At 43.6% G+C, this 23,278-nt stretch overlaps 1 protein-coding gene across 6 annotated transcripts in view; it reads left to right on the top strand.

Annotated features, from left to right (window-relative positions):
• Nucleotides 1-23,278, top strand: part of LOC307030958 (R3H domain-containing protein 1-like) — a 46,769-nt gene that overhangs the window by 17,968 nt on the left and 5,523 nt on the right. For 5 of the 6 annotated variants that reach the window (XR_013805835.1, XM_079667596.1, XM_079667595.1 and 2 more), the window contains 17 exons: nucleotides 3,111-3,234; nucleotides 4,622-4,700; nucleotides 4,963-5,022; nucleotides 6,783-6,923; nucleotides 8,177-8,285; nucleotides 8,470-8,565; nucleotides 8,903-8,928; nucleotides 9,193-9,246; nucleotides 10,181-10,407; nucleotides 13,033-13,308; nucleotides 14,041-14,195; nucleotides 14,765-14,887; nucleotides 15,860-16,234; nucleotides 16,678-16,825; nucleotides 20,151-20,308; nucleotides 20,461-20,594; nucleotides 22,365-22,468. Coding sequence is in view for 5 of the 6 variants with exons in the window: in XM_079667596.1 (XP_079523722.1) it covers nucleotides 3,111-3,234; nucleotides 4,622-4,700; nucleotides 4,963-5,022; nucleotides 6,783-6,923; nucleotides 8,177-8,285; nucleotides 8,470-8,565; nucleotides 8,903-8,928; nucleotides 9,193-9,246; nucleotides 10,181-10,407; nucleotides 13,033-13,308; nucleotides 14,041-14,195; nucleotides 14,765-14,887; nucleotides 15,860-16,234; nucleotides 16,678-16,825; nucleotides 20,151-20,308; nucleotides 20,461-20,594; nucleotides 22,365-22,468 (2,389 nt within the window). In the remaining variant the exon portion in view is untranslated. The remainder of the gene's footprint in view (nucleotides 1-3,110; nucleotides 3,235-4,621; nucleotides 4,701-4,962; nucleotides 5,023-6,782; nucleotides 6,924-8,176; nucleotides 8,286-8,469; nucleotides 8,566-8,902; nucleotides 8,929-9,192; nucleotides 9,247-10,180; nucleotides 10,408-13,032; nucleotides 13,309-14,040; nucleotides 14,196-14,764; nucleotides 14,888-15,859; nucleotides 16,235-16,677; nucleotides 16,826-20,150; nucleotides 20,309-20,460; nucleotides 20,595-22,364; nucleotides 22,469-23,278) is intronic. The other variant, XM_079667598.1, reaches the window with a different exon arrangement.

Below are 23,278 nucleotides of genomic sequence, written 5' to 3'. Positions count from 1 at the left end.
CCCCGGGCCTTGAGTTTGACACCCCTGAGTCATAAGGGATGCAGATTTTCTTTGTTCCATGGTGAAATATTCTGATGGTATTTGTATGAATCGACACTGAAACGGCAGAGCAGCCAGAGTGTTTAGCTACTCTAGCCACGACTTGCTGATGCTCTCCTGCAGCTAGCTTGTGGGTTGTAACATCCAGTAATGGAGAGCATGAATTTAAACGAACCAAACTCTGTTCATATGGAGTAAAGTTCATCCCAGTCATCTCATCAAACCCCTCAATCAGCCCCATTCATTCATCTACAAGCCCACATGCATACGCTGAGGTGCTGACCAGGGATCAGTTCTCCTTTTGAAGCTCATTACAGCAGAGCAGGTAGACCTCTCATGCTTGATTAGCTTCGTCCGACAGCTTTGATTAAACACCTGCCTGTGGCCGCTTGATGAAAACATCACATCATCAAAGGGAAAGTCGAGAACAACAGCGAGCCAGTTTGCTAAATCATCCATTCTTTTTTACGGCGTATCTCAGGGCGAAACCTGCCTTCCCTTTTTGATCGAACTTTTCTCCATTACATGCCACTCTGCACAGCTCACACACAGGTGAGTTAGTTTTCAGCCAGTCAGCAGCGAGCTCCGTAACCAGAGGGCGGTGTTATTCCCACAACAGTCTCGCATCGTCTGCACTCACACGACGTCCTGTATTACTGCCATCAATCATGTCGGGGAAATTACAATTTCCACACGTCAGCTACAGAGAGCTGTGGAGCGCTCTAATTGAATACTCCTGATATTTCCCCCACTACTGTTATTGGGACTGCGGAGGAACCTGGAGGGGCGAGAGGCAAAGCAATAAAAGGAGAGAGGAAACACAAGTGGAGTACACGTTCAGCTGCAGGATCAACGGTTCCCATTCAGACCTCTTGATTATCAAATCTAAAGCATGCCCCCTTTACCTTATTGTCTCTAATGTGAGATTATGGGAGATGACAAAGAGCTGTATGGATTTATGGGCTGTCCAAACCATCACTGCCTCCTGAAAAAGAGACACGCATTGTACGCCTTGTGGCTGTCAATTCCAATCAATGGCCGATAGTCGAGGGCTTCTGAATACACGATGCACTTTTTGTTTTAGTCTGACAGCACGTTCATTACATATTCAGGGGACCGTCATTTCCCCGCTGCTTTTCCTTTATCTCGAGGTAAATGGATGTCAGGAAACAAATGAGGCGGCTTGCAACAGCTGCACATCAACCGGGCGGCTTGCATGACGCCGGCGGTGGCTTTAAGAAGCAAACATCAGCGCTTCATGCCAGAAAAAAAAACTCTTTTTTGACGAACACACACACACACACACACACACACACACACACACACACACACACACGTACACACACTCCCTGTCACTTCCACGACACACCATCCAAGACTCATTTTCGCTTTCTCCCGGTCTCGCTCAGGCAATTAGTCAGTCACGTTGCTCATTAGCATATTACATTTTCACATATATTCAGCAAACGCTGCCTCTCATTATCTTGCCTCGCAGCTGTTACAAGGATCAAACTCGTGACCTTTTTTGGTTATGCCACTAGGTCACCCCTCCTTCATTCACCCATTTCTCACACACACACACACACACACACACACACACACACACACACACACACACACACACACACACACACACACACACACACACACACACACACACACACACACACACACACACACACACTCTGATGTTAGCTTCCCCAGAGTTGTGTTTAATCCACTTACAGTGTGCTGGCAAACCCTCTCCTCTTTTCAGCTTTCCTTTCAGCCTTTTGTAGAATTGCCTGAAAAGCAAATCAGATATTTGTGTGTGTGTGTGTGTGGCTGTAAGTGTGTGTGTGTGGATGTAAGTGTGTGTGGCTGTAAGTGTGTGTGTGTGTGTGTGTGTGTGTGTGTGTGTGTGTGTGTGTGTGTGTGTGTGTGTGTGTGTGTGTGTGTGTGTGTGTGTGTGTGTGTGTGTGTGTGTGTGTGTGTGTGTGTGTGTGTGTGTGTGTGTGTGTGTGTGTGTGTGTGTGTGTGTGTGTGTGTGTGTGTGTGTGTGTGTGTGTGTGTGTGTGTGTGTGTGTGTGTGTGTGTGGCTGTAAGTGTGTGTGTGTGGCTGTAAGAGTGTGTGTGTATGTGTGGCTGTAAGTGTGTGTGTGTGGCTGTAAGAGTGTGTGTGTATGTGTGGCTGTAAGAGTGTGTGTGTGGCTGTAAGAGTGTGTGTGTATGTGTGGCTGTGTGGCTGTAAGTGTGTGGCTGTGTGTGTGTGTGTGTGTGGCTGTGTGTGTGTGTGTGGCTGTAAGTGTGTGTGTGTGGCTGTAAGAGTGTGTGTGTGGCTGTAAGTGTGTGTGTGTGGCTGTAAGAGTGTGTGTGTGGCTGTGTGTGTGTGTGTGTGTGGCTGTAAGAGTGTGTGTGTGGCTGTAAGTGTGTGTGTGTGGCTGTAAGAGTGTGTGTGTGGCTGTAAGTGTGTGTGTGTGGCTGTAAGAGTGTGTGTGTGGCTATAAGTGTGTGTGTGGTAAGAAGGAGCACGACTGGGGTGAATCCAGGCAGTTTTTAATAGATCTCGCAAAACATCTTCTATTCAGTTCGGTCAATTTTAAGAATTGTTACAGTTGGAGGCAGATTACAGCTTCCTCCTTTTTCTCTCCAATTTTAAAGAATAAAATGTGCTGCGCTGGTTTATCACTGGGTTCAAATCCATGTGGTTTAATTAAAACAAGCTAATCTGATGGAGTTAGTGCCGTTATCATAAGGAATGTATCGACACCAGCGCATTAGTACCAGCAAGGAGAGTTTATTAGATGTCTTAGGGGGACCTCCTTTGCCCGAGCTAGTCTCTAATTAACCTCAGGCTACATCGTAGAGATTTGTAAAAGCCTCCTACTTAACACCTCCTTTTTTAAATGATGTCCTACGTCTGGTCCTCGATCAGAACACACTCGGGTCACATTAAGTATTTTAAGCTCTTGTAAAACGCTGACATTATTGCACACACGCAATCCAGCGTTTTAATAAGACATCAGCAGGATCTGCTTCACACACTCACCTCTGAATCAATCAGTTTTTCAATCTGTATTTCGTTTTTTCAGGATGAATTTCTCCTGCAGCCCTTTGAAAAGGAAGATCGAGCCTCACAGGATCAAGCTGAGAAAGAGGACGGCTGCGATAAGGTGGAGAAACCTGAGAAACCGCAGAGAAAAATGCTGTCGAGAGGTGAGGAGTGCAATTAAACCCCTCGTTAAGTGCTCGTTTTATATCGATTTCCTTCAGTTTTTTGTAAATTAGACTTTATTTCAAACGCACATCTTCACCTTCTCTTATTCCTACATATTTTAACATATTGATGTCCTTGGTGGAAACCTTGGCGAACAGATTTGCAGTCACAGGAGCTGAAAGCTTTCCGTTAACACCTCCGCTTTCTTTACATCGTCAACACCTGGGGCCTCATTTATAAACATTGCTTACTCCCAAACCCCAGAGCTTGAAATGCATGTGCTTCTCCTCTCCCCAAAATGTAATCTATATATACAAAAGTTTGCAGGAGCACATCAAAAAAATGAAATCCTAGCTTCAATATGTTGGTGGCATGGTGTCACTGAAGGCAAACTATTGAGATGCTTTGCTTTAATTATACTTATCACACAATGCACGCCACCCAGACAAATTACAGCCTTTCTAATAATTATATATTCTACTGTGTCACGAGGAACAGCCAGCTTTTTTTTATTTCCCCTCCGGCACAGCCAGCGCCCTCCAGTTTGTCAAAAAGCACTTCTCCGTTTTTAAATGATATCTCATTATGGGCCGATAATTGGCGTGATTCAGTTAATTGCGACAAGCTCAAGGTGTTAAGCAATTATCCGGATTCCCACGGGCGAATAAAGGTGTCTGCTTCCCTCTGTGGAGCGACACCACTGATGAGGCAGCGTCCAATTATAGAAACCAGACACCCATCAGGGGGAAACGGCCTCCATTTCCCCCTGACTCCCACCTATGGGTCCCATCCTTTGTTTGTGCATCGGAACATGGATTTTTTTTTCCTGGTTTCAATTTCATTATCGGACCACTTTTCTCATATCTGAAATGGTTCAGCTGGCAGCGCTCTCTCTCTCTCTGCTGCTGATACATGCTGCCAGGGCTTTTTTGTTCTTCTTTCATCACATTGGTCACACCTATAACAAGCGGCAAATAGCACCCGGCCCAGCAATGTCACCCTCAGTGAAGTTTCTCACACAGATAGTTGAATGACAGGCTGATTAAATTGGAGATTATTATTCAAAATGGGCCGTTGATTAAGTATTCATCATTAATTTGGGGAGTTAACGGGCTGGAACATTTCAAGTTCCCTAATTATTCATGTAAATATGAAATATATTCTGTGTATAAATAGATTCTGAAATGACAGATGTATCAGGGATAGAGTCTTGATTTGTGCACAGGAGAAATGTAAAGGACCTTTTTGACATAAAACAGAGTAGAAAGAAGGCAGGGAAATTATGCAAAGACCCCCTAGACAACGAATAAAACCAGGAAGTTGTAATCTTTCCGATGCATTGCCTTGCTTAAAGCTTACGTCATTGATTGGTTTTTCCTTGGTTAGATTCCAGTCAAGACTACACAGACTCCACTGGCATAGATCTCCATGAGTTCCTGGTCAACACGCTGAAGGGAAACCCCAGGTACGCTCAACGTTTACCCACAAATCTGACATCTGGAGTCACTCAGGAGTTCATGTTTTGAGGTCACATCATTTCAAAGCTGTGATCACTCGAATAATCAAAACCGCGTGATTTGACTGTGCTACTTTCTGTTGTTACCAGGCCTTTTAGAGGTCGTATCAATATCAGCTAAGAAGTACACATATATCACTATCTTGAAATGTTTCTCATGACCCAGTATGTCTTTAAAACTTCTCAATCCTTCCACGTTTCATTCCTCCAGGGATCGAATAATGCTCCTGAAGTTGGAACAGGACATCTTGGACTTCATCAGCAATAGCGAGTAAGACATATTCATGAAGATATACTCCGATGTTATCCTCACTGAACACCGTATCACCGAGTTTCAATCAGAGGAGGAGAACTTCATGAGTGAAGACAGCTGCAGTAGCTTAAGATAGGATAAAAAAAAACGTTTTAAATATTCTTCCAAAGAGAAAGCAAGCGAGTGTTTGATGTCACAAAATGGAGACGAGCAGCTGTTTAATTTGCCGCCGCTCTGTAGAGGATAGCCCCGTTTGGATATCACATCACTATTAAGGAGTCTGCGGCTTCACTTTGGCTTTGGTTATCAAATTCTCACTTTTAGTATCTCCTGGAGGTCTGAAATATTGAGTTTGTAGGTGTAGAGTTACAGAGGGCTTTAGGCTGTCCTCCAGTGAACTCAGAAGTGCTTTGAAAAGATTCTCAAAACAAACCTAAGAGCAGATGTATCCTTACGAGGTGAAGGACTTCTACCAGATTAAACAAGTGTGGCTTTACTCGCCTCATGTATTAGTCAATGTATTGAACATGTCAGAAGCAAAAACAATAGTAATTATAATCATAATAATAATAATTATAATAAGTAATGCTGTCAACATTATCGCGTTAACGGCGGTAATTAATTTTTTGAATTAATTGTGTTAAAATATTTAACACATTTTAACGCATGTGCAGAATGGCCCGCCCCATACATCCCACCAGTGGCAGCGCTGGGGTAGGCTACAGCCATACCAAGAAATGGCTTAGCCCCACCTTAGCCCCACCATGAGAAATTATGTTAAAGTAAGCAAAATAAAGTCCGCCAACTCGCGCGGAGTAAATCACACAGACAGCAGTTAGTAAGATTGATTTCAGTAGCCACTTGTCTGGAAATACCGAAGACTAGAAACGGTTTTGAAAACTTTTTTTCACGTAGTGATCGTCTTCTCAATAGAACATCTTTGATAATGTCTTCTGACCAATCAGAATCAAGATAACGGCGTGGTGTTGTTGCAGGAAGTCCTAACGGAGAATACTTTTGCTGTAGTGCATCTCTTTATACATCGATACAACATTACGTGTTGATAGAAATCAACACGTAATGAAATAAGATCCCACGGTTTGATGATTGATAGGTGTGTGGGCTGTCTTTCATTTTGACACACAGAACATTGTTATAATAAACATGCTGTATGTTAAATGGATGTATCCGCCTTCTTTCATTTATCTTTCCATTCCCACAACAATATACATAAAGAAATGGCATATTTTGGACATAGTTCGAATGGTGATTAATCATGATTAATTAATTTTAAAGATCTGATTAATCTGATTAAAATGTTTAATCATTTGACAGCCCTAATAATAAGAGAAGCAAAACAAAAAAAAGGTACAAATACAATTCTCAAATAGTCTCTGTCATGTTCAACAGGGGCAAGAAGAAGCTTAAAAACCTTTCTGGTCCCCCTCTAGCGTACATTTTTCTTGAGGATAAAATATTAGGTCATCCGTGATATTGGATTAATTGTTTTAAACAAATGCTTTTTTACAATGACAAGAAATAACAAGTATGAGTTCACAGGTCCTGCTCATAACCATTCAGGATTTGGTTTCTAAATAATATCAGACCACTGAACCATTATATTCTATTTGAATGTATTTACTTGTGCTACACTGTTGGAGGAGCTTTTGACCTATGATTTTCATTGTCATAACGACGCTGTAACTATGCACACATGACAATAAAAGCCTTGAAACCTTGATGTATTGAATTTCAAACCCACATGTGTGTCCCTGCAGAAGCCAGAAGAGGAAGTTCCCGCCCATGACGTCCTACCACAGGATGCTTCTGCACCGAGTGGCCGCCTACTTTGGCATGGACCACAATGTGGATCCTAGTGGGAAATCAGTGGTGATCAACAAAACCACCAACACTAGAATGTGAGCCTCTCTTTGGACTCTCTGACACAATTGAGTGGTGAAGTTAGGGAGCCCTCGACATAGAGCAATGGGCCTTTTTCATTGGATTTAATTGAAGGGGCACCTATTTAGCAAATGTTCAGATTCAGATAGATGTATAGGTAGGTAGGTAGGTAGGTAGGTAGGTAGGTAGGTAGGTAGGTAGATGGATAGGTAGCTAGATGGATAGGTAGATGTGTAGGTAGGTAGGTGGATGGATAGGTAGATGGATAGTTAGATGGATAGGTAGGTAGGTGGATGGATAGGTATATAGGTAGATGGGTAGGTAGGTAGGTGGATGGATAGGTAGATGGATAGATAGATGTGTAGGTAGGTAGGTGGATGGATAGGTAGATGGATAGTTAGATGGATAGGTAGGTAGGTGGATGGATAGGTATATAGGTAGATGGGTAGGTAGGTAGGTGGATGGATAGGTAGATGGATAGGTAGGTAGGTGGATGGATAGGTAGATGGATAGATAGATGTGTAGGTAGGTAGGTGGATGGATAGGTAGATGGATAGTTAGATGGATAGGTAGGTAGGTGGATGGATAGGTATATAGGTAGATGGATAGGTAGGTAGGTGGATGGATAGGTAGATGGATAGGTAGGTAGGTGGATGGATAGGTATATAGGTAGATGGATAGGTAGGTAGGTGGATGGATAGGTAGATGGATAGGTAGATGGATAGATGGATAGGTAGATGGATAGGTAGATAGGTATATAGGTAGATGGATAGGTAGATGGATAGATGGATAGGTAGATGGATAGGTAGATAGGTGGATGGATAGGTAGATGGATAGATGGATAGGTATATAGGTAGATGGATAGGTAGGTAGATGGATGGATTAGTCACTTGTTAGCAACTGCAGTTTTTATGAGGCATGGAAGCTTTGGACATTCACGAGTGGGGTATTTTCTTACATATTTTATTATGTAGAACAAAACATGAACACCTCTTCAGCTTGTGTTAAACCACAGACCTTATTTCAGGCTTCTAAGTCACAAAAACGTAAAAAAAAAACGTTTGAGAAGATGGAACCAGGAGCGATAAAAAAAGTCATTTCTGGGTTTTAAGACTCATTCCTGCACTATTGGTTGCTTAGTAACTGCTGCGTTAAGATAAGATCCTACGTGTTGTTTAACATATGTTGCTGTCAGCATCTGCCTGGTATTAAGTCGTCACTAAAACTCCTGTGAATTCCCCCCCCCCCCCCCCCCCCTCTCAATCAACAGACCCGATCAGAAATTCTCCGAGCACATCAAGGATGACAGGGCGGACGATTTTCAGAAACGCTACATTCTCAAACGAGACAACTCCAGCTTTGATCGGGACGACAACACGGTTGGTGTTTTTATATATATATATTTATATATGTGTGTGTGTGTGTGTGTGTGTGTGTGTGTGTGTGTGTGTGTGTGTGTGTGTGCACCAGGCTGTCACTTTCATTTCTGACATGTTTGTAAGAGTGGGACAATCTGGCGTCCCTGACATAGCTGCTAAAGAAGTGTGTGTGTGTCGTTGCCAGATCCGAATGCGTTTGAAAGCTGACAAGAGGAGCAAATCGATGGAGGAGCGGGAGGAGGAGTACCAGCGAGCCAGAGAAAGGATATTTGCACATGATGTGAGAAATGTTTGTGTAGGCGGGGATGGAGAGGGTGGGGGGGGCGCCATGTTGCACAAATCTTTGTGTCGTTTCTATTCATGTGCAAATTCAGAAGATTTCTTGCTACCAATTACCACTGCTGGATTTATGATTTTTTTTATTTAGACCCTCTGATGTGGAGCCAAAAATCTATAAAGTCAAATGTAAAACTAGACCTCTAAGTCGGCACGGCGTCTGTCAACACACTTTTTATTTTTATTTTGATGCACTGAGCTGTGGGAAGAAGCTAATGCAAAAATAAAAGTATTGAAAATGATCTCGTGGAAATAACTGCGCTTTTCCTTTCCCCCCGCAGGGAGATCACTTCATACTCGATAGAAGGTGAGCAGTAAAAACCGCATTAATCTCACGGCCACTGACTTCTCATTGAGCACTCCAAACACCAGATGATAAACTGTCCGTTAATTGGCCAAAGTAGAACCGATTACAGCTTCTTAAACTGTACCTTAAGTCTTCACAAAGCTTATTCTTACAGCCGTTCAATCACTTTTATAGTTCGCCTTGTCAGAGAGGCAATTACAGTTGTTTTAAAATGGTGGATATCTCATTTTGTCAGCGCCTGTAACGCCTCTCTTCTCCCTTCAGTGCTCAGGATGAAGGCGCATGCATGAGCACCCAACAGAGGCGGCAAATGTTCAGGTAGGTGCACCCCCCACCCTCTTCCCGTCACACGCCATTCAGCTCCTTTCAGAGGCCGAACCGCAGGCGCAGAAAAAACCCTTTCAATCGCCGTGTGCCTTAATCGGCTCGCCGAGGAACAGGAGTGCTGATCTGAGGATTTGTTTCCCTCCGCTCAGGAAAGCTTCTGTTTAATAGGATTTTCTGCCCATGTGGGCCGGCCCGATCCAACCAAAAGCCTGCCAATTACACCTTGAGACCGCGCTATTCTTTTTAAATTCCCCTCTTTTATTGATGGTTAACTTTGTGTTGCTATGACTACACAAATAAGAAGAGTATTGACCCCCACAGGGCGTACAAAAGCAGATGCAAATGGTTAAAGAGGTTTTGTGTTGTTTACGTGATATCAATATTTCGTTTTTTAATCATCACGGTTATTGACAATACCGGTATTTGTGACACCCTTCATCTGAAAGGCTCCTCCAACAAAACAACATACGATATGGAAAATAAATAAAATGCATAAAACGGTGCAAGAAGGAGAAAAATACAGACATGAATGATAGATTATGAAGCATATGTGAGCCTTTTAGATTAGATACAAGCAGATGAAGATACAATTACATTTCAATGTGCACATTAGCTACTCAAACAAATAAAACGGATAACATATTGCAAGAGAAACATCTTTAAAGGTGGGGCAGGGAGTTTTGGAGAAACCGGCTCGAGGTCACTAGAATTTGAAAATACACAACCGGAGAAATCTTTTGTCAAAGCTCTTTGGATATTCATTGCTATCGGATTTTAAGAGCATTCCATGGAATATAACAAAAAGTGTATCTCGAGCCGGTTCCTCAAACTTACCTACCCCACCTTTAAGCATGAAACAAATAAAACAAATAAAATAGTGCAAGAGAAATGTCCTTAAGCGTGAGTTCTCTCTTTTGTTCTCCAGGTTGCGGGCCGGCCGTTCAGGCGCCAGCCGGCAGAGCAGCTCGGAGACGGAGCCTCGGCACGGAGACCCTCGTCCGTGGAGCAGCACCGACAGCTCGGACAGCTCCAACCGCCTCGCGCCCCGACCCGCCATCACTAAGGCCAGCAGCTTCAGCGGCATCTGCCCGGGCCTCGTGCGCGGGGACAGCACGGCCAGCAGCAAGAGCACCGGCAGGCTCTCCAAAACAGGCAAGAGGGCGGATAAAGCTGTAATGTTATCTGAAAGAGGCAGTCGGATTTACAAGAGCACCGGCAGGCTCTCTATAATGTGAAGATTCAGAATGGAAAATATACCTGGTGCAAGAAAAAGATGGCTTATGAAGCACATGTCAGTTACATTAGATACAAGCAGAGGAAGATTACATTCAAGATTCAAGGCTTTGTCGTGTGCACATTAGCTGCAGTGTAGATATGGCAATGAAAACTCACAGGCTCCTCCAAGAGTGCAACATTAGAAACAATGGCTTTCGAAAACAGGCAAGAGAGGGGATAAAGCTGTACTCTGAGGAAGTCTCATTTACAAAAAACAGCATTTTCCTGCACCTCAACGGCCCGTCCACACAGCAGCTTTGAAAAAATCTTGGAGCTGGGCGTGTCTGAGAGCTTGGGGATTTTTGCAACCAACAACCAATCACATGAATCTCCCGCCCCCGACATACAAAGCAAAAAACCCCGGGGATTTTATGCGAGCAATATATATATATATAAACTCCCCAAACAGGCGAAAACCTACCAGTTTCACCCACTGTCTCTGCCACCTCCCTCCATGCCTGGTTCCTCCGGTTTGTATCCCGGTAAATAGTTCTGGTCGTAAAGAACCGGGTGATTTGCTACCGTAATTTCTCGTTTGGAATATGAGGAAATGAACTGCGGTCTGGCTCTCCCAGTTTGCACGCCGTTTGATTGGCTAGCGCTTGTACTGTCAGATTTGCATAAACGGGATTTGATTGGCTGACGCTTCCAGCTCAGCTTCAAAAGTTGAACATTGCTCAACTTTTGAATCCTGAAAATCCTGGAAATCTTCGCTTCCCCACAATGCAGTTCGGCGAAAAGCGAGGCAAAGTGACGTTACCCCCATTCAAAGTCAATGGGCAGAGAAGCGTTGGAATTTTTTTTTGAAAGCTGCTGTGTGAACGTACCGTAAGTGTGTAGGAGTCACTATTCTGCCTCGATTGCTTTCCCGAGGAAACCAAAACACCACATAAGGTGAGCTCTGAACATAGAGGCTTAGAGATTTCTCCTTTGGAAGTGAGCCTACAATTCGTTTAGAGGAAAACTAATCTAATTAGAGAGCACCCTGGTTAATTGAAGACCTCAAGGGCTGCTGAGGTCTCATCAGAGCAAATGTTTGTTGTCCTGTCGCGGTCATTAAAGGCTGCAGCCCGGCAGCTGTCAAAACTAACAGCAGTGTGGTGATGGAGCAGGCTTTTAAAAGGTGTTGCAGCAGAAGTGTGAAACCTAGCTGTGAGGAGTGGCTGCATTATGTATAAGCGTGCTGGTAAAGTGCCACAAATGAAGTTAGCTCCACACCTGCTGGAGCTTTCTCCACGGTGTGATGCATCTGTACCTCGATGGGCTCAGATTAGATGAGACACACTCTTCACTGCGGGTTTGTCTTCTTTATCTCGGGGGATTCAGGATAAGGAGGCCATTTAGTTTCCTCCCTCTGTTGGCATTTTTCTATTTTTGCCAATCTCCTCCTTGTCTCCCCCACAGAGGCGCAGCAGCTTCTTGCCTGAGCAGCTTTTTAAGTTGTTTACGAGGCGGCCGGCTGCCCTCCTTTTTGTGTTTTGGGAGAATAAGTCGAGGAGACATCGTGCCGGCGTGTTCTCCTTTGCCTCAAATAACCTCTCCTCTCGGCAGACTGCACGCAATCTCTGTCTGGGAGTACAGGCTGATAAATGATGAAGGCCAAATTCCTCTATCTTTTAAAATGAATAGTTTATTGTTACATAATTTCTTGTAATTACATTTTTTTTATCATTTCATATTCCAGCTATTCCTCGAAAAACATGTTTTGGATATCATGCCATTCACATTTTTTATTTAAATGTTAGGAAATTGTATTTTTTAATTTTTTTTGTATAAGTGGGTCAAAATGACCCGCATGCATTTTCTATGGAATCCAATGGGAAAACATTTTTTTTCAAAATGTAAAAACAAATGTCTAAAATAATAAATAGTATAAAATTAAATATAAAAATATTTTTAGTGTTAACCAAAATATAATCCTAAATATTATACAAGTGATCGTTCTTAACCAAAATGACATAAAAACACATTATTCTAATACGGGTCCTTTTGACCCACTTATGGAAGACTGTAGGGTCCAGTCACTCGGGCATCTAAGGGTTAATACGTAGTTAAATCATTTATTTCCACATTTAGTTGTTGTTTTACAGAAAACAGTTAAACATACTTACTATATTGGACGATAATACCTCTTTTTTTTTTCAGTATGCACGATCTTAAACACAGGACTTATGCTTGTAATTTTAATTGCTACTTGTAATAAGATCCTTTACTTTTATCATAGTTATATTTCCACTGCAGCTTCACTGTGATTAGTTAGCAGCCACATTATTAAACTCCAGATTGCGACCAGCCTCCTCCCAAAAACTTCTTTGCCATTTTGCACGGCATCCTGTGATTATACAGAGATGAATCCATCACAGACGGTGCTCAGAAACCACTTTCTACTTCAACAGTTGGCCTCGAATGCAACGCCGGGGCCACGACTGCTTCATTGATAGCTCTGAAAGCAACACGTTAAAGCTCCGCCTTGTAAACGTTTGCTCATGGTCTTCCCCTCAGGTTCAGAATCGTGCAGCAGCGTGGGTTCTTCGTCCAGTTCGCTGTCTCGTCCCCAGCTTTCTGTCGCCGTGTCAGGCCAGTCTTGGTCCAACATCCCCAGCGCTCCTTTGATCCATCCGTCCTCCACAGACACTCGGGGCTCCTCCGGACACCCTGACATGATCAAGAGTGTCCCTCCGCAGCCACCGTCCGCTACAGACGCAACCAGCTATTACGTGTTGCCGCTGGAAGCCTCAGGGATCCCACCTGGCAGCGTGCTGGTCAACCCTCTCACAGGTGGGTGGAGACAATTACAATCATAACAACACAGATGTAACAGAGAAGAAGACATGGGGACATTTAAAGGGTGTTAACAGGTAGAATAAAATAAATGACAACACAATAGAATAAAATATAAAAACCTACAAAATAACAGCTTAAAGGTTTCTATTTAACTCTTTATTTAGATTTCCTCAAGTTAGCCTTCTGCATTAAATCAAAGTAAAAACACATTTTAATGTCTTTTAGTTTTCTGGTTTACTTTTAATTAATTCTTCTTGACTTGGGGACAGATTTTTTTTTTTTTACAGTTGGCATGTTGCTGCTGCTCTCAGTTTGTTTGTCGAATTAATCCGACCAAAGCATGCAGATCAGAGTGAACAGATGGGAGGAATCTGTAGATATTCATCATGAGCCAGGCGTACACTTTGAGCTGCAAACTGAACTTCAAATGTGCCAAGCTTAGTCACTTCCTGTCACCTCTCCTCTCGTGTGTGTGTGTGTGTGTGTGTGTGTGTGTGTGTGTGTGTGTGTGTGTGTGTGTGTGTGTGTGTGTGTGTGTGTGTGTGTGTGTGTGTGTGTGTGTGTGTGTGTGTGTGTGTGTGTGTGTGTGTGTGTGTGTGTGTGTGTGTGTGTGTGTGTGTGTGTGTGTGTGTGTGTGTGTGTGTGTGTGTGTGTGTGTGTGTGTGTGTGTGTGTGTGTGTGTGTTCCATCAGTGTTTTTATATCTCTTGTGATTTACATTTGACAGGCAAGCCTTTCATCCACCCCGATGGCAGCGCTGTGGTTTATAACCCGGCCTCAAACGCTGCAGGCAGGAATCCTCAGCAGGGGAAATCCCCACAGCAGCCAATCCCTGCCCCTCCTCAACAGCAGCAGCTGCCGACCAATCACATCCACTCCCAGGTCAGTGGGCGGGGCTTCATTTACACACACTTAACTCCAGTTAGAGCTGCAACTGTCAGGCATTTTTATCTACTGGTTATTTCCAAATGCATCGATTTATGTCAGAAATAATGATGGTGGCTTGTTCTTGAAAGTCCAAAAGCCAAAGATGTTCACTATAATGTGATATTAGACATGTAAGAGCAGGACATCTCAATAGTTGAAAGGCTGAAACCAGCATTTATCGTATCCAGATCACTAACTCCAGTGTTTTCCCTAACGTCACTAACTTATTGTGTTGAAATAAGAGCTGATGGTATGATGGTGGGAGCTTCACTTAGCCATTTAATTGACTGCTTGATAAGCCCCTCCCATGAACAGCTTCCCTACATTCCTCACTAGGTATGAACGTTTTTGTTTCTACTAACCCCAGCCATTGCTCTCTGATAGAGCCTAACGTTTGCAAAACACATCTTCTCCTTGTTACATTGAACAGAAAAGTGTCTAGTGAAGCTCCTACTGTGCTGCTAGCATCCTTCTTCATCTCCTTTCCTTCTGTCCGTCCTCTCCTCCTTCCCTTCCCTCCTCAGCCGATCTGTCCTCCTCTCCTGCTGTCCTCTGAGCCTGTTCACAACCCGACGGTCTCCTATCCTCTTCCTCCTCTTCCTCCTTCTCAGTTCCTGCCCGTCTGTGCTAACCAACAGTACACTGTGGTACAGAACTCCTTTCTTTACACTTTTAATATTCCTTTCCTTCCCCGATCCACCGCCTGTCCCTCCTGCCTCGTTAAGAGTTCACTTCTTGACTTTTCAAACTATGAAACTGATGTCTAAAGAGAGTCAGACCTCTATAATGTAGCCTCTTAATGAGCTCATTTGCTAACGAACCTCTGTGGTCAATTAAGATTTTATGACATTGAATAAATTCTATACCACATTTTTATCGCCTGTTTTAAAGTACAGTAACTGGAGGGTTGGGGCTTCTTATAAAAATGTCTTAAAGTAAGAATTATCTCCCCTTTTCAAACATTTACACAGCTTATTACTCTCCCACTTAACTATTCATTCATTGGTGGAAAGGTGTATCTGATCCAGAAGGAGCCGCTACCCACATATATAGATCATGAATCCACTTAACCTCATTTCTGACCTGGTTTTAGTGAAAGACATGCCTCAGTCTGTGACTAATTATGCCTGTGGAAAGTTCCATTAATATTTAATTCATCACCAGATGTTGCCGCTGAATAATCCATGACAAAAAAAACACTACTTTTTACAACACGTCAGAAGTGACTTGAACTGGCGCGAAGTGTTAATGCAGATAAATAGTCGGCTTTAGACTCTGCTATTCTAACATTTAGTCTTTAAAGCTTCAAGAGAAAGTCAATTTAGCAGCTTAGGAATCAGCTGATAGTCTCCGGTGGTTCAACTGTATTGATCCATATTCAGAGCAGATTTAAAGGAATACTTCACACACACAATGACCATCAAGTGTTTGTCATACATGCCTCCAGGGTGTAGCACTAACACCTCGTTTATATAAATAGTTACCACCACAATAAACCGTATTTAATTTAGTCTTAATTCACATTATTTAATTAATATTCTGTAAGTGACGTCAGTTAATATCATTGTCATGTCTACACTGTAGCTTTTGAATCTTGAATTGAACCTTTCTCTCTGCAGCCTGACGCCCTAAACGCCCAGTTTGGTCACATGACTCTGGCTCAGCATCCGCCCGGTGACAACGTTGCTTCGGCTCCAGACACCCGCCATTACCCAGCTGTATACCAACATATAAACCACCACCAACACCACCACCCCTCCTCCATGGTGCTGCAGGGAGCTCCTCCTCCTCTTCCTCCTCATCATCCTCATCCTCCTCAGCATCAGCAGCAGGTTGCTAGCTACATGTTAGCAGGGCCATCAGGAGGGATTCTGCAGGGTCCACCCGTCCCGATACCAACACCCGGCCCAAATCACGCATATCCCAGCTCCACCCCGGCGTTGAACCAGCAACTCCTGCAGCAGCACACTTACATCCAGCAGCCTGTGCAGCAGGTGGGGACACCGTCACATGACTAATCAATTAGTTTACCGTTTACTAGGGGTGGGAATCACCAGGCTCCCAACGATAGCATTGAGATTCTACCACATGCTAAGTATTGGGATACAATATATCGATATATATGATTGCATGATATATTGGGTACATGTGACAAAAGTTTTCCACAGGTCTTTGCACATGAAGTAGGCGAGTTATTTTCTAAGCTCGCTCAGAATTTGATGGTAGCTTTGCCAAACTAATTTGGAGTTGCAATATTATATTAAAACATTTAAGAAATAAACAAGAAAGTAGAACATATACATGTTGAATTACAAATTAACAGTGCAACATTTGTGATATTGGGCTATAAAACTAAACATTGATTGATTGATTGATTGATTGATTTGTTGATTTGTTGATTGATTGATTTGTTGTGTTGTGTGTGTTTGTCCTCCAGATGCAGTGTTATTGCTCCTCAGCGCACCACCCTCACTGCTCCCCCCAGCAGCAGCAGCAGCAGCAGCAGCAGCAGCATCACTACAGACCTGCTATCACCCCGCTGCCCTACAACTGCCCTCAGAGCCAGAACCTGCCCCAGCAGCAAGGTACAAGCACTGCCATTTAGATAAGATGCATTTTTATATTCAGTTTTTATTGTCTTGACAGAAAATACCTGAGGCTTGCTTTTACAGCTAGAGATGTGTGTAAAGGTATTAAGACTAGGTATAGGTGGAAAGAGTTTTTATTTGATTTTGCATTTTCAGAATATTTGAGAAGCATCATTTAATGTACCAGCGTTTGCGCATAGTCAAAAATGTTGACTTAATTCCAATATTTCAGCTTTTTTCTCCTTAAAATGCAGTAAAATAAAACATATCTTCCTGTTCTGATTGACCTAGATATCTAGCTCTTATTGTCTCTCAGAAAATACACGGATCATTTGTGTTGAGGCTTGCTTTCACAGCTACAGATTTGTGAAAAACATTTGAAATCTTAGAGAAATGTCATTCAGGCTAAATGTATGGAAAGATGTTTAGGGCGGTACAAAAAAAGATAAAGAAGATTTTTTTCATTTAATGTGAATTTTGACAACAAAGCGAAATGGCGAGAATATTTTTAAATGAATGCATTGGCGCATATTTTTCATTTCATTTCAAACTTTTATTTACCCAGGTGTATCCCATTGAGATCCTTGATCTCTTTTTCAAGGGAGACCGGCTCAAGTAGGTTCCACATGAAACATAAAAACGTAAACAGAACAACAAGAAGGACATCTTACAGCATCATTACAGGAATTACAATTTACAATAACTATCCACATGAGCAGGTACCAACAGCTGAGCAGGTACCAACAGCTGAGCAGGTACAGCTGAGCAGGTACCAACAGCTGAGCAGGTACAGCTGAGCAGGTACCAACAGCATATCCAAAAATATTAACTTATATTTGAGCTGTTTTCTTAACTTTTTAGACTCAAAACATATCATAGTATTCCTGTTCTGACTGACCTGGTGAGATGGACTTATTTTAACACACACACACACACACACACACACACACACACACACACACACACACACACACACACACACACACACACACACACACACACACACACACACACACACACACAGTGAGGTACACTCTCACAAGGTCCCATTTAAAACAAGTTTATTTCACACTTACGTTCTCCCTGAATCCAAGCCAAGGCCGTGTTTTATGACGAATGCACCTTGATGCTAAAAACCTCCTTCACTTCCTCCGGTTTCCTGTGCTAAACCGACGCCTCTTCAAACACGGCTTTGAAATAGTTACATGGTGGGAATCAAAGGATGTTTTAATGAACGAGGTCCACAGCCTCTGATGTGAAGCAACACATTTTGCCTTGAATATTTAGACTCCATGTCGTCGAGAGCAAAGACAGCCTTGCAGCTATATCAATACACTTTCTCTCAGATAGTTTCTATTTGTTTTAGGATGTTTCTTCTCCGGGGAGCCGAGCACACCGCAGTCCGACGGCACCACTGAAGGACAAATATCTCTCTCTGTTTGTTTTGGTTTTACCCGTCTCCCCAGGAGTCATCCACTTGATTATTCTGCTCCCTTTTTGCTTCCTTCACCGCAGGCTTTGAGATTGTTAGCTCCTGCTCGCTCTTCCTCACACACACACACACACACACACACACACACACACACACACACACACACACACACACACACACACATCTGTGTAAGTGGCTGCGGCACTATTCTGTCATCTGTAGGCTGCAAATGTGGCTTCCCTGCTGGGGACCCGGGGAATAGACAGCGGACAAATGAAGCTGACCTACAAAGGCAAAGGACAGCAATTATTTCTCAGGGAAACGGCACAAAAAAAAATGACTCCAGCCAGCGCCTCGTGTTCCTTCTGTTTTTGCATTAATTAAAGAAAAGTAGATGTATAACCCCAACTGAAGGTGAAGATACAGTCGCATGGGGTGCACACATAATAAATAAGTATCAGTGGGAATTCTCTGATGGCGCCACGGAGGAAACCTGTGAACGTTTCCCCGCCCTTGCATCAGGCTGCAGCTTCAGTCATGGTCATTCTGGGGAAAGCAGCTTGTAATTGATGTGAAAGGATTTTCTTCTTCACTGTTTGGGGGAAGCTAGAGTTCATTAGCATCGCCAGAAAGACAACCTGACTCTCAATGGAAGTCACAGTAAAGAGAATTGAAGTGGTTCAGGCAGACAGAGCTGAAATGTCAATTAATCGGTTCGTAGTTGCCAGACTTCCGCTTATATACTATAAGCTTTAGGTAATAAAGGAAATAACGTGCGGTTAAGGTGCTCAGAGATGTTATTCATATATATTGACATGCAAAAGCCACACAGCCAGGTTTAACCCCTGCAGGGTCTGTTAGGGGTCAAATGAGGCCCAATGCCATTTGTCATAAAGGGTATGAAGATGGATTTATCGGCATAGAGGAACCACGTTGAGCCTGAGAGGCGGGACTCGGGGCCGGGACGCTGTCTGAGAGACCTCTATGAATCTCACAGTGAACCGGTCTCTTTTTCAGCCTCTCACTCCTCACCATAATCACGTTCTCTAGCAGACAAGTCGGCGTGCGCATGCGAGCCACAAACTTCCTTTTTATAATTGGTCTCAGCTTGCCTCCCCTGAACGCACATAATCCCCCAAGGTGCGCAAAACTGTCATCGACACTCTCATGATGCGAGGCAATTCCCCAATTTCCTCGTGTGCCGCCTGCTGGAATAAAATGTTTGATATTAGGGTCATCTCACGCTCTGTTTGTGAGTGAAGGTGGGAGATGAGGATGGATAAAAATAGTTGCTCATTGTCTTGCTGGGGGCGACAGACTGTAAAGACACCTTCACAAAAGGACGTCCTCTCCTTTTGTCCACTGGATTACCGCATGTGCGCGTGTCACAAGGGACGGTATTTTTCAAATGTCTCTTATTGTCACCTTGACATTTAAGAGGCCGACTCCCCCCTCCGGCGCCGCCATTTCAGGCCGTTTGGAAAGTGGACGGATCGGTGTGACTTCTGTGTGTCATTTCTTTAACCTGGGCGTCTCTAAATGGGTTTCTAAGTAGTGCTATAGAAATGTGTTCCCATTCTCTGTTTACCTAATAACTGGCTGAAGTGGAAGTTGTTGTTTCCAGGCAGCGGGTTGAGGCCACCACAGGCTAAATCAGATATATTGACTTTCTCATTTATTCCAAGAGCCTCAACACTGCTTAGCTGCACCTCCACAATCTTTCAATCAGCTTCCTTTCTTCTTCTTCCGACGACTCGTTACCCTTAAAGATCCATGAATGTTGAGCGGTTTTCTCCTAAAATCTTGATAAGCAAGTCTTAGAAATCCTGAATATGATTGAGTCTCTTTTCTCTCGGTCACAGCGTTGTTTCTTTCTCATTTTCGCCTCAGTGCACCAAGCCATGATGCCAAACCCAGCGTCCAGCTACCAGACCATAATGGGCATGCAGCCAACCTCCAGCCTCGCGCTCACTGGCAACCAGCAAAGCAATATGGGCAACCAGATGCAAGGCATGATGGTCCAGTACCCTCCAATGCAGTCTTATCAGGTATCTGGATGATCCGTGTCAGATTCATATTACTTGTGTGGAAATGAGAAAGAGATACGATTCTATATTCTTGTTTTTCAGCTCCATTGTTTTTGACTCTTTTTGTGTAAATTATCTTATGGTTTTATTTGCTGCTGATTTTTTCCCTGCAGCAGGTTTCCATGCCGCAGCAGTCGTACCAGCAGCCGGTTTTTGTTTCCTGTCAGCCGGGGCAGGGGGGGGTGGCGGTCGCCGGCATGCAGCCCTGCTACAGCCTGCTGCCCCCCAACCAGCACACCACCATGAGGTACCAGAGACTCCAGCATGTTGCCCTGATAAACAATGCATTATTTCTCAAATGTCAATTACCAGCCTCTCATGAAGCAGTGATGGAAAACTCACTGCTAATAAGCTCCGATTTATGTTCAAGAGCCTTTAATCGGTTTCAGATGGAGTTATTATCTCGCCTGTGGATGTGCTCTGTCCCAGAAAGCCATTTGCAGGTGCTCAATGCCGCTTCTCACTCCTGAAGGAGCCTCTTACTTATAGACATAACAGGCCTGACGAGCCGAGGTCATCTTTGTTCACTGTGGGCGAAAGATTGTAGTTATTACCGCGATGCATTCAGTGTTTCCTGTCTGCGTGAAGCCCCTTTTTAAAAAGCTCTTCTCCCAGTGTGAGCTCCGTGCTGTGGCTCTCATTATAAGCTGATTGATAGAACTAGTTCACAGAAAGCAAAAACATGTAATTAGTTCCTACCTCCATGGACCCAATCAATCTGGATAGTGGTGAGCAGAGCACTACTGGGACCGTCGTGTGCTCGTAACAAACACTAGGCATGAGGCGGCCATGTTCGTCATCACCTGCAGAGGAACAATACACACACACACACACACACACACACACACACACACACACACACACACACACACACACACACACACACACACACACACACACACACACTTACACACACTTGAGAAGAGAGGTCAGTCTCTCATTGTCCCAGCTGTGAAATGAGGCTGCTTTAGTAGGGCAGTCAGAGGAAGTGATTTATGCTGCTGGCTCCGTGTTTTCCCACGAGGCCCGGCTGTCCACCTGCAGCCTGTTTCTCCAGCAGCTGCAGAAAAAAGCCTGCAGGCGAGATGCTTACCGAGCAACACGCCTGCTTTGCACATGGACTTAAAGTTACATTTCAATTTTAATACCCCCAGCTGCAGCGCTAAGATCTCCGAGCTCCCGCAGATTTACGTCTGTGCAGGTTTAGAAGGGATTTACTAATCACTTAGGTGTGAGCGTTCACTCCTTTTTCCTCAATCTGGAGCGCCAGAAGCACTTCTGCTGACAAGCGTGTCAACGTTTAAACTTCAAAAACAGCGTATCGACTTTTTTAGAAGCTTGCTTTAATGGAAAAGGTTAATCCATCTATCCATTTATACTTTTTAAGGCAAACAATGTATGATAGTGTTCAGAGGTCACAATTCATTTCATGGTGGATTTAATCGTTCCGTTATGGTTTTAATTAACAAAGTTGTTGTTCGCTCTATAAAATTTCAGAATGTAGTCAAATAAAAATGGCGCTCCAAGCCCAACAGGATGTTCTCAAATATCTTTACAGCATCGGAGAACAATTACTAAATCATTGCACCAGATGTGTTGATTTGAACCAAGTCCCTAATCCAAGTGTATTCAATTCAATTAACTGACAATTCTTTTCACATTTCAGAAGCTAAAAGCGTTGTAAAATAGTGAAAGAAAAATGATTTAAATGTCAATAAATTCATGCTGGGCTCGGCATTAAGGCAGCCACTCTTATCGTCTTACACACCTTGCCAGTTAGAAGCTTAAAACATATTAAAATGCATTTCTACGTGCTATTATTAAAGCTCTTGGTGTACCTTATGGCCTGTTGTAAGACCCTTGGTGTCCTGTGTGTTTCTCAGCTCCACAGTGAGCTTCCTGCCTTGCCAGTTAGAAGCTTAAAACATATTCAAATGCATTCTATGTGTTATTAAAATAAGTCTTAATTGACCTGGTTTCCTGTTGTAAAGCCCTCTGTTTCCTGTGTGTCTCTCAGCTCCACAGTGAGCTTCCTGCCGGCACAGATGATGGAGCAGCTTCAGTTTCCTCAGACCTCGTCGCCCTGCGTTTCCCAGCAGCACCCGGGCCAACAGTACGCAGGTGAGCTCCGAAAAGGATCCAAAACACCTGGTTCTGCTCACCAGGATCACACGCAGAATATTCCCTCGCTGACATTAGCCACTCTGGAGCTTCCTCACTGTCAGTAGGCGCTACGACCCGCGCCTCGTAATGAAATAATCTTCCCGGGGTTCACTTGTGTGCTTCAGAAGCGTGATTACACTCTGGATTTTTTAAATGAGAAAAGAGTGAGACGTGGTGCCGACGGCCGCCCGGGGGGGTTGGATAAGTGAAAGTGATTTGCACGTTCACCTTTTTTTTTTTTTCGTCTTTCCCGGAGATCAAACAGCCGGTTGGTCTACCTCTGCAAATACATCGGCAACAGCTCCGTCTGAATGTTGATCGGTAACATCACTGACATCACTGATAAAGCTTCTGGCAGGGACAAATTCTCACATGGTTAAATCTAATATCGGTACAAAATAGTCTGCCCTACTTCCAAATGATGGCTTTAAGACTCGTGCTTTAATGCAGTAAAGAAAGCACAAGACATTCTGGTGATATCTTGGGCTAGGTTTAATGGAGACAGATAAAACTAGCACTAAGTAAATTAACATAAAACATTAGTAAGTTTTAAGAAATGAAGCCCTCCATAATAACTCATCTTTTCATGTATTGGCCTTTTCGAAGGGCTCTCGCTGTCCAGAGGCCCGGGCGGGGCAGTCTCCTTACTAATGACCTTTATTATTCATGCCTGATTATTATGTGCGAGCGTCGGAGGAAGCCATCGTTTCCCGCCCGTCAGTAATGAGGTCGGATAAAGGTCTCACCTACAGCGTCACCAGTAAACAT

Source organism: Notothenia rossii (assembly GCF_949606895.1).
Source record: "Notothenia rossii genome assembly, chromosome: 3".
Lineage (NCBI taxonomy): Eukaryota > Metazoa > Chordata > Actinopteri > Perciformes > Nototheniidae > Notothenia > Notothenia rossii.
The sequence above is the reverse complement of the archived record's forward strand: the minus strand, read 5'-3'. Positions and strand labels throughout refer to the sequence as shown.